At 41.5% G+C, this 12,500-nt stretch overlaps 1 protein-coding gene across 2 annotated transcripts in view; it reads right to left on the reverse strand.

Annotated features, from left to right (window-relative positions):
* Positions 1 to 12,500, reverse strand: part of si:ch211-26b3.4 (connector enhancer of kinase suppressor of ras 2) — a 34,323-nt gene that overhangs the window by 20,830 nt on the left and 993 nt on the right. For both annotated transcript variants that reach the window (XR_004776134.1, XM_035526776.1), the window contains exons 2-4: positions 4,219 to 4,382; positions 2,506 to 2,708; positions 570 to 657 (exon numbers count right to left, since the gene is read on the reverse strand). Coding sequence is in view for 1 of the 2 variants with exons in the window: in XM_035526776.1 (XP_035382669.1) it covers positions 570 to 657; positions 2,506 to 2,708; positions 4,219 to 4,382 (455 nt within the window). In the remaining variant the exon portion in view is untranslated. The remainder of the gene's footprint in view (positions 1 to 569; positions 658 to 2,505; positions 2,709 to 4,218; positions 4,383 to 12,500) is intronic.

Raw genomic sequence — 12,500 nt, forward strand, 5'->3', positions numbered from 1 at the left:
CACTTACAAACACAGATAATATCCATTATACAACACACACACTCACACATACACAAACACACCTGTTGTACTATAGTGGTTAATTCTACACACACCTGTTGTACTATAGTGGTTAACTACACACACACACACCTGTTGTACTATAGTGGTCAACTGTACACACACACACACACACCTGTAGTATTATAGTGGTTAACTTTACACACACACACATACACCTGTTGTACAATAGTGGTTAACTCTACACACCTGCTGTACTGTAGTGGTTATTCCACACACACCTGTTGTACTATAGTGGTTAACTCTGCACACCTGTTGTACTATAGTGGTTAACTCTACACACACCTGTTGTACTATAGTGGTTCATTCTACACACCTGTTGTACTATAGTGGTTAATTCTACACACACACACCTGTTGTACTATAGTGATTAATTCTACACACACTTGTACTATAGTGGTTAATTCTACACACACCTGTTGTACTATAGTGGTTAACTCTACACACCTGTTGTACTATAGTGGTTAACTCTACACACCTGTTGTATTATAGTGGTTAACTCTACACACCTGTTGTACTATAGTGGTTAACTCTAGACAGAGTTGGACAATGTTGTTCTTCAGCACCGAATATTCAGTGACACTGACAAACGGTGACCTGCAAATGAAACAAACACACACGCACAGAAATGAGTACACTAATACTCTATAACCTACACTACCAAATATAGATGTGGTGCTGGCTACACCTGCTACTAATCCTGAGGGGCGGGGCAGGGCAGGGCGGGGCAGGGCGCGGCAGGGCGGGGCTAGGACTCCCAGGATACCCTGCGCCTCCACACAGACTGTAAATTTTTTTTATGTTTAAATGTTTAATATGTTGTTAGTGGGTTTTTGTGTGTGTTTAGGGTGCTTTTTAGTTTTTGGTCATTGTAGTGTTTATCTTCCCCTGTCCCCTATTTAGTTAAGCTTCTGTTATGTTTGCTGTCTGCACTTTTGCAATAAAGTGGTGTTAATAAAGTAGTGTTACAGAAATAAATCAGTGTTTAGTAGTGGTATTAATAAAGTGGTGTTAACAGAGTGGTGTTAATAAAGTGATGTTAGTAGAGTGGTGTTAAAGATGGTATTAATAAAACAATGTTAGTTGAGTGGTGTTAATAACGTGGTGTTAATAAAGCAGCGTTAATAGAGTTGTATTGATAAAGTGGTGTTAGTAAAATGGTGTTAATAAAGTGTTATTAATAGAGTTGTGTTAATAAAGTGGTGTTATTGTAGTGGTGTTAACAGAGTGGTGTTAATAAAGTGGTGTTATTGAAGTGGTGTTAACAGAGTCTTGTTAATAGAGTGGCGTTATTAGAGTGATGTTAATAAAGTGGTGTTAATATAGTGTTTCTTGAGAGGTCTTCTTCAGCTACAATAATTTTTTTTAATTGACAGTCATGAATCAGTGCGGGTGGAGTTCTGAGTCTTTCATGGTGTTTTGAACTTGATTTCCATAGTATAACATAAAATTCCCATTGAATAATGAATTCCCACTGTATTCCCATAGCATAACATAGCTCTCATAACATTTCCACAATGCAACACTGATCCTGTACAGGTCATATCATTCCTGTAATATTCCATAATATTGTCATAACAACTCTAGAAACATTTACATAATGTAACATAACTCCCATAACAGTGTAACGTAACTCCCATAACAGTGCTGTAGTGTAGCATAACATAAAACTTTTCCATGGCATAACACATTGGTTCCTGGGGTGTTAGTGAAGCCAGGTTAGTCAGCTCTGAATGGGAATTTAACTCCCATTTGATTTGAGGAGTTTGAGCTGGATGTGAAGGGTTATGAGCTGGATTTGAGCTTGTGTGTATACGGTACATGTGTGATGTGTGTGGTGTCTGTTGTATGTGGTATGTGGTAATGTGTGTGGTGAGTGTGTTGAGTGTGGTTTGTATGTGATGTGTGTGTTATGTGGTGTTTTGTGTGTGTGTGTGTGTGTGTGTGTGTGTGTATGTGTGTGTGTGAGATGTGTTTTGTATTTGTGTGGCATGTGGTAAGTGGTGTATGTGGTGTTGTTGTGTGAAATTGGGTGTGTGATGTGTGTGTTTTATGTGTTAGGCTACATGTCAATACCCCTGTGGTACCATCTGTATCATAGACACAATGCAATTTAACATGATCCAGCACAATTTAACACGATCCAGCACAATTCAGATCACTATAGTTCAGTACAGTTCACTTTACTTCAGTTCACTTTAATTCAGTTCAGTTCATTTTACTTCAGTTCAGTTCATTTCAGCTAAGGGCTCTTTTGGTCACTAAGACTGTCAGTTCAACTTCATTCCATTGAATTTGAGCCAATACAAGGCTTGATTTCACACCAGCATCACGCTATTAAAATTGTGTTTATTAAAAAGGGTTCAGAGTGATAGTCACTCGACATTCCCTTCCTGGACTCACATGTGTGAGTTCAGCTCAGTTCATGGAGAGAATCCAGCTTACCTGTCCAGCCACGCCAGCAGGTTTTTAGCTGCTCCTATCAGGTCGACCACAGATGTGAGGAAGTCATTGGGCAGTCTCCGTGATGCCCTGCCATCATAGTGACCCCCTCGGCGACGGCCAGTGATGAAGTTCTGGAGGTTCTTGGCAGAGGCATTAAGCTTGTGAGAGAGAGAGCGCAGACTCTCAGTCTCCAACCCGTAGTTCTGGAGGGGAAAGTTCATCGGGGTTAAAGTGTAGGTGTGTGTGTGTGTGTGTGTGTGTGTGTGTGTGTTTATTTGTAGTTTGTTAGTTGCAGGTTTCTTGACTGTTTATTCATGCTGTGTCTAATTCCCAGTAACAGACAAACACACTACTGATCTTTACACAGTCCATAGCACACAGACACACTCACTACTGACCCTAACACAACCTACAGAACACAGTCACACACACACTTCTGACCCTAACACAGCCTACAGCACACAGACACATTCACTAGTGACCCTAACACAACCTACAGAACACAGACGCACACACACTACTGACCCTAACACAGCCTACAGCACATAGACGCACACACACTACTGACCCTAACACAGCCTACAGCACACAGACACACTCACTACTGACCCTAACACAACCTACAGAACACAGTCGCACACACACTTCTGACCCTAACACAGCCTACAGCACACAGACACACTCACTACTGACCCTAACACAACCTACAGAACACAGTCGCACACACACTTCTGACCCTAACACAGCCTACAGCACACAGACACACTCACTAGTGACCCTAACACAACCTACAGAACACAGACGCACACACACTACTGACCCTAACACAGCCTACAGCGCACACTCACTGCTGACCCTAACACAACCTACAGTACACAGACACACACACACTACTGACCCTAACCCAGCCCACAGTACACAGACACACTCACTACTGACCCTAACACAGCCCACAGCACACAGACACACTCACTACTGACCCTAACACAGCCTACAGCACACAGACGCACACACACTACTGACCCTAACACAATCTACAGCACATAGACACACACACACTACTGATCCTAACACAACCTACAGCACACAGACGCAGAAACACTACTGACCCTAACACAATCTACAGCACATAGACGCACACCCACTACTGAACCTAACACAGCCTACAGCACACAGACACACTCACTACTGACCCTAACACATCCCACAGCAGACACACTCACTACTGACCATAACACTCTCGTGCACACAGGCACACAGACACACTCACTACTGACCCTAACACAGCACACAGCATAGTTTTTGCAGAGAGCCCCAGCAGACTCTAGATTCACTACTGTCTGTAGCAGGTAAAATTTTGTTTTGCACAATTTGCGCAAACACATACACACACACACACACACACACACACACACACACACACACATACCTACACCCACACACGCACACACACACACACACACACACACACACACACACACACACCTACACACCTACCCACACACGCACACACACACACACACACACACACACACACACACACACACACACACACACACACACACACACAGACACACACACAGACACGCACACAGACACACACACAGACACGCACACAGACACGCGCACACACACACAGACACACACACAGACACGCACACAGACACGCGCACACACACACAGACACGCACACAGACACGCACACAGACTCACCAGTGCACATAGCAGGTCCACGGCCTCCAGGATGAGCTCCTGGTGGCCGATGCGTGTAACACCGAGCTCCTCCAGCTCCTGGTGAGTGATGTGGAGGATCTGTTCCCCTGAGACCTGCTCACGCTCAAACATCCACATGTACTGCAGCAGACAATCGTCCAGCCCTGGGGGGGGAGGGAGAGGGGGATGAAGAGAGAGAGAGGGGTGAAGAAAGAGAAAGGGGGATGAAGGGAAGTGAAGAGACAAGAGAGAATAGTGAAAATAGATAAACAGAGACACCAGCTTTGACAGAGTGTGTTTGAGCTGATTTGGTGCAATGGCATGTTTCAAGTGTCAGTTAAAATGAAGAGTGAATATTATTAGTACTTCAGTTACTGGGGTGAGACTGTAGATCTCCCTGCTGTGATAAACCGCTCTCAATACAACACTCGGATACAAAGTTAAAGCACACACACACACACACACACACACAGAGTGAGCTTAGACTGGCCTGAAGATGGTGGGGTGACTCAGAAAAACACACATGCGCACACAATCACAAAGGCGCAGGCACGTGTGCACACACACGCACACACACACACACGCACGCACGCACGCACGCACGCACGCACACACACACACACACACACACACACGCACGCACGCACGCACACACACATACATGCATGTGTGCCATGCATGTAATTCCTCTGGTACTAAGGTAAGGAGTGGAGAGGAACCCCACTGTTATATATTATTATATATTATTATATAATATTATATATTATTATATAATATTATATATTATATAGTATTATATATTATATATTATTATATAATATTATATATTATATATTATTATATTATATAATATTATATATTGTTATATATTATTATATATTATTATATATTGGCTAAACTGTAAATCACAGGTTTTTTTACTGCTTAGTTTCATAGTGACCCTAAACTATATATACACTTATATAAGCAGCTACATAAATTACTGTTGTCCAGGGTGACTTACAAAAGCACTTTCAGAAAAACAGAATGGAAGAAAAAATAAACAAATACAAACAAGAAATAAATACAGGAAAAAATTACACATAAGAGAAACACACAAAATATAAATCCATACAAGAAAATATATATACACAAGAAAAAGTACACAAATACACAAAAGAAATAAACACAGAGGAAAAATGAATACACACGTGAAATACAGCAAATAAATACACACAAGTAAAAGTATACATTCACATTTAAAGCCTTTATTAGCCACTTGTACAATAGTGCTTAGTTGTTTCTGTAGACCCAAGGAAGAGCCCTTATACTGAAGTACTACCCTGTTACTCTACACACCTGTTGGAGGGAATACACACAAGGGAAATACATTATTCTGGTGGAATACTGAAGTGACTGGATCATTCAATGCTTCTTGAAGAGGTGTGTGTTCAGTGTGTTTGTGAAGACAGCAGGACCCTGTACATACAGGTGGTCAGAGCTCACACCTCCATCTGGTGCAGGTACGGAGGAGTCTTTAGACCTGTCTTCCCTGTCTCTTAAGTGATGCTGGTTGCCGTGGTGATGTACTACAGGTGGTTTGGGTAGCTCAGCTCTATGATACTCTAGACATAGAGATGCTTGTCAGCTTTGTTTACCTCTATCACCTAGCAACCAGTTGGACGGAGAGTGTGGAGGGTGTGGGTTTGCCCTGGTCCATGGTGCTCACACAGTGCCTGTTAGGGCTTGTTTGCTGGGAACAGGAGACAGAACAGGAAAAAGCTCCCAGAGATAACAAGCTTGGCATTTTAAGAACATTTTTATAGTATTCATGATTTATGTTATTTTAATATTCTACTTCTTTGTCATGTCAGTAAGCACTAATGGCTCGTTTAGAGTTCAGATTTGGGACTGGACTCAACATCAGGATGCCAGGACTTCAGACCAAACAGGATGTCAGGACTTCAGACCAAACAGGATGTCAGGACTTCAGACCAATCAGGATATCAGGACTTCAGACCAAACAGAATGTCAGGACTTCAGACCAATCAGGATGTCAGGACTTCAGGCCAAATGGGATGTCAGGACTTCAGACCAAACGGGATGTCAGGACTTCAGACCAATTAGGATGTCAGGACTTCAGGCCAAATGGGATGTCAGGACTTCAGACCAATTAGGATATCAGGACTTCAGACCAATTAGGATGTCAGGACTTCAGACCTATTACTTTTACACTGACATCTTCCTCTAATTAATGTGTATGTTTGTCATTTCCCACGTGGAAACTTTTAAACATGCAGCGAGAGAAACACACACATCCTCCACGGCACATAACGCAGGGTCAGGCTTCTCCAGATAAATCTTTGTTACCACGGTAACCAACAAACAAGTCTACAAACAGCTGGGGGAATGCTGGGACAGCTTGCTGTCCCTGTAAATGGTTACTGGCTGCAAGGTTCCATGAACAGTTAGCAGGCCTCTGAAAACAATGAGGCTTAAGTCCAAGACTCAAGGGCTGTGCCTCCTTGGACAAAATGCAATTAAGTGAGTGAAATGAACTCAGAAGACATCAGCTGTGAGATAATACAAATGACACACTGTGATCTACGGCACCCTCAGCGGGAGGCCAAACTTTCAGCTCCGCCGTTTGGAATGGTGCCAGCTATCGCTATGCAACAGCAGTGCTGGAACGGCCTAAGATTCCCGACCTGTCCTGTTGTCCTTGTCTGGATTTCCAGAGGGAATAACAGGTGGAGTCATCTCCTTTTGGAATTAGTCTTTCCAAAACAAAACAAAACAAAACCTTAAACACAGGAGACTGTTTCCAGACAAGATTTACTAGATGTACTTTCGTTAGTGTGTTAGTGCGTTAGTGCATGTGTTAGTATGTTAGTGCATTCTTGTGTTAGTGCACTAGTGCACTAGTGCATTAGTGCATTTGTGTGTTGGTGCATTAGTGTGTTAGTGCATATACCTGTGCTCATGTGGGCAGTGGTAGCTCAGTGGTTAAGGTACTTGAGTTGTAATTGGAAACCCTCAATTAACCCTCAATTGCTCAAGTTGTACTCAGTCATAATTGTAAGTCGCTTTGGATAAAAGCATCAGCTAAATGCTGTAAATGGAAATGTCATCTTCCTCATACTTGAGCCCACTGGCCCCCTCACGACAGTGGAAGCTGTGTGGTAGTGAGCTTGGTGGTGGAGCAACTCTGACGTCTGATTAACCTACACCTACAGAAGTCTGATGGAGTCACACAGGATGATGTCTGATTACCCTACATCTAAGGGAGGCTGATGGAGTCACCAAGGATAATGTCTGATTAACCTCAGGCATTCAATATCTCCAATCTTCGCTCGCCTAGCTGCTCTGCACAGCTGGATTCAACACCATATATCACAAAATCCTTCTAGACACTTTAGGAAATCTTGCCAGGGTCAAACTCTTCTGCTTCAGTCTGTCAGTTTAGACCGCGATTCTGTGTGTGACGTCTCTCTGGGTGGATGGAGGTGGAGTTTCTCTCCACTGTGACATGGAGATCAGCCTTTTACTTTCCTAATATGAGCCAGGAACCTGAAGCACGGTATGACACACAGTGCAGCAGTGTGTGTGTGTGTGTGTGTGTGTGTGTGTGTGTGTGTGTCCCCTTCAGTTTAATATGCTCTTACACTCATGAGCACTTCCGTTCTGTCGATGACTTCTGGCAGCAATTAGTCCATGAATAGGACGTACACACACGTACACATGTACACACACTCACACATACACATGTACACACACGCGCGTGCACACATGCACACACACATACACACACACGTACACCCATGAACACACACACACACGGACACACACGTACGCATGTACACTCATGCACACACGCATGTGCACACACATGCACACATACATACATACACGTGTGTGTATGCACACACACAAACACAAACACACACACACAAATGCTCATATACACATACACACACAGACTGGCACATGCACTTACACACACAGATACATATATACACACACACACACACAAAATACATGAAGATATTACATTGTGCACTCTCGCACAAACAGAGAGACAAACGTGCATGATGTCATTTCTACACATGTAAATGCACACAATTCAGTTGGGCTGCGTCCAAATCTATACAATAAAGGTTGTATAGATTTACATCATTTAAGTCATGTAGCAGCAAATAGCAGCTGAACGTACAGCACTGCAATGCTCAGTGTTCAAATCAATGTTGCTTGTGAAACTGACACCAACAAAAGTGTTCAGATTGATTCCACATGCAGTGATACATCCAATGTCGCACGTAACACAGAATGGTGAGTCTAAAACAGATTGTATACTTTCACATAATACAGTTACCATGGTTAAAAATGTAATAATCACATTGATGGTAAACTTACATATATAGTTACCACGGTTAAAGGTTTAATAAGCACATTGATGGTAAACTTACATATATAGTTACCACGGTTAAAGGTTTAATAAGCACATTGATGGTAAACTTACATATATAGTTACCACGGTTAAAGGTTTAATAAGCACATTGATGGTAAACTTTCATATATACAGTTACTACAGTTAAAAGTGTAATAAGCACATTGATGATATACTTTCACATATACAGTTACCACGGTTAAAGGTGTACTAAGCACATTTATGATATACTTTCATATATACAGTTACCACAGTTAAAAGTGTAATAAGCACATTGCTCACACGTCACTGGAGACAATTTGCTACTCAAAAAATGGAACACTCTGCTAATATTCATTTTTTCACAAAAGGTCTGGTGAATGCAGAAATTAAATGGTTTTCCCACTGCATTGATGCTAGCTCACAGGTTATGAAGAAGAAGTGCAAACCATGGAGTGGACAGATAGATGGGTTTCTCAGATAGACTGGTCCAGTTTTAGACCCGACAGAGGGGTCCAGTTTTAGACCCGACAGAGGGGTCCAGTTTTAGACCCGACAGAGGGGTCCAGTTTTAGACCAGACAGAGGGGTCCAGTTTTAGGCCAGACAGATTGGTTTCTCAGACAGTTGTGTCCAGTTTTAGACCAGTCAGATGGGTTTCTCAGACAGATGTGTCCAGTTTTAGACCAGTCAGATGGGTTTCTCAGATCCTCCATCTGGAAGAACACCTGGACAGACACATATCTGTCACCCTTCTGGAGTGAACCAGTAGTTGCGTTCCACTGATTAATAAAATTTTATTCACCGGCTGACTGCAGAACAACTGACTGCAACAGTGTGAAAATACCAAAGAGAGAAAAAACTTCAGCTCTTGGTGGTCAGCACAGCCTTTCCTTCCCAAAAAGAGGAAAGAGGAATTTTGTTGCCTTCTGTGCACTACCCCAGACTCAAATACTGCAAATAGGTGCCAAATTTGGTGAGTAAAATATTAATTTAAATGACAGATTTCTAGATGAAATAGGTCAGCTTTATTAACTAGGTTCTGTTGATAATTGCGTGTGCTGAAGTGTAATATGTCCATGCCAACATGTCCTGCTTTTGGGTTTTATTAAAGTCGCTATGCTAGCAGCACCCCCCCCTCGACCCCACCCCTCCAAAACCATGCCCTCTGCTTGCTGACACAGGCCATGCCTTCCCTCTGTAGTACATTTATTGAAGTTCAGAAAGCATGTCTACTTTCAGACATCTTCCCCTGATGTGATTAAGCCTCTCTCATAAAACAGTAATATAGATGTGTCACGCTTAAATATACAGCCATTTCAAATCTCACATGCATAGGTAAGAGATCATTGAGAATGTTGTCCACAATCAGTAAAGCAAATTCCTAAATGAAAATGATGACGTCTTTCAGTAGGGTGCCTGGCCATATCAGCGCACTGAGTTTGACCTGAATGACGTCTGTCTGAACAGCAGTAAAACGTCTCTGCTGTGACTGACGCTGTCAGTCATAATGTCCTCGCAGACAAACTGCAGGAAGAAGCAGGACTCTGAACAAGTCCTTCTCATAGCATACTCTAAAGGCAGGCCACTGGCAGTCCTGAATCTCAGTGAACGTCCTGAATCTCAGTGAACATCCTGAATCTCAGAAACCGTCCTGAATCTCAGAAACCGTCCTGAATCTCAGTGAAAGTCCTGAATCTCAGTGAACATCCTGAATCTCAGAAACCGTCCTGAATCTCAGAAACCGTCCTGAATCTCAGTGAAAGTCCTGAATCTCAGTGAACATCCTGAATCTCAGAAACCGTCCTGAATCTCAGAAACCGTCCTGAATCTCAGTGAAAGTCCTGAATCTCAGTGAACATCCTGAATCTCAGAAACCGTCCTGAATCTCAGAAACCGTCCTGAATCTCAGTGAAAGTCCTGAATCTCAGTGAACATCCTGAATCTCAGAAACCGTCCTGAATCTCAGTGAAAGTCCTGAGATTCCTCTGTCCTCTGGTGTCCCACAAGGATCTAATTTTGGGTTCCTCTTGTTAAATGTATATATGTTTCCACTAAGCCAATCCTTAAAACAGTAAAATAGCTTATAGCTATGTAGACATTAGGCATTTATCCAGCTCTCTCCCAAATGACTACGGTTCTATCTGCTCTTTGTACCTAGAGATAATAAATAAATAGATGAGAGGAGAATGAATAAAATGCAGTGATTATATTTGGTAGTAAAGGACAAGGGCTCAGTGCTCACCTTGACACCAGAGCTCTGAAGACTAATGACCAGGTCAGACACCTGGATGTAATAGTGCATTTGAATCTGAACTTCAGAAGTCAAATCAAATCAGTAACAAAGCAAGAATATGGACTACCTTCAAAATATGGACCCGATCTTCCTGATGGTAAGTAAGTCTGGATTTAAGTCCTAGCTGAAAATCCTCTCATTTTCCTGTGCCTGCACTTGACATGTTCAACATTACACTGCACTTTACGTATTCAACATTACACTGCACTTTACGTGTTCAACATTACACTGCACTTTACGTATTCAACATTACACTGCACTTTATGTATTCAACATTACACTGCAATTTACTTTACATGTTCAACATTACACTGCACTTTGCATATTCAACATTACACTGCACTTTATGTATTCAACATTACACTGCACTTTATGTATTCAACATTACACTGCACTTTACATGTTCAACATTACACTGCAATTTACTTTACATGTTCAACATTACACTGCACTTTGCATATTCAACATTACACTGCACTTTACATGTTCAATATTACACTGCACTTTGCATATTCAACATTACACTGCACTTTACATGTTCAATATTACACTGCACTTTACATGTTCAACATTACACTGCACTTTACATGTTCAACATTACACTTTCATTTCTTGATTCGAAATGTATTTGTCAATTCTTCATATATTCAGGAGTTTTATTTTGACACTTTTTATGGTATTTAATTGTGTTATCTGTTCTATTTAAATCAATAGTTTTATTTAACTGTGCAATTACTTTCTTTTTTGGACAAAGCTTGTTATTTAATTGCTTTATGTGAATCACTGTGTATGAAAAGTACAAATACTCTTGATTCACTAAAATCAACTGGATGCTACTTGCTGCTGAAATACAAACTACAAACACGTGCATAATTTAAGTTGTGCAGACACACACACTCTCAAACATACATGCATATGTTCAGCACATGCATACAGTCAATTTACAGCAGAACCTCATACATCTCTTCATCAGTTAATAAATCAACTGAATGAACAACTGGATGTGCACAAGTCATTATTGAGCCTCCCAAAATGAACAACTGCACCTGCAGAATTCATAACTAAACTTTCAGAACCCACATTTACCACAGGCATACAACCAGTGCTTTAGGCCCACCCACAATTAGCAATCAAAAACTGAACATTTTGTTGGTTCTGTTAACATAAACAGCATAACGAAAATTCGGGCGAATTCTTGGTTTTTTTTTCTTGAGCATAAAAAAAGAACTGTTACTCATTTCTTTCGTTTCCGATTCAGTGCATAAATTAAAAATAAGGGGTCGATTTTTATTTTTATACTTTAGGATTAGAAACGGAAAACCAAGTCATGAAAAGTACAGGGAGCATTTTGGTGTGTTGGTATTTTGACTTTATGATTAGTTGGTGAAACCAAGCTGTTTCCCTTTTTCAGACAGACATCAACACAACCAAAAACCAGAACTGACCCGTCTTCCCGTTTTTTCAGTACTGGTTCTGAAATCTAATGACTAAAGGTTCACGGACCTATGGCCATATTACCTGTTTCGAAACTCAAATGTTGCCTTATTTAACTGGCTAATGAAAAACAGTAGGTTGAAACCGG

This window comes from Electrophorus electricus, chromosome 6 (assembly GCF_013358815.1).
Source record: "Electrophorus electricus isolate fEleEle1 chromosome 6, fEleEle1.pri, whole genome shotgun sequence".
NCBI classification, from domain to species: Eukaryota; Metazoa; Chordata; class Actinopteri; order Gymnotiformes; family Gymnotidae; genus Electrophorus; species Electrophorus electricus.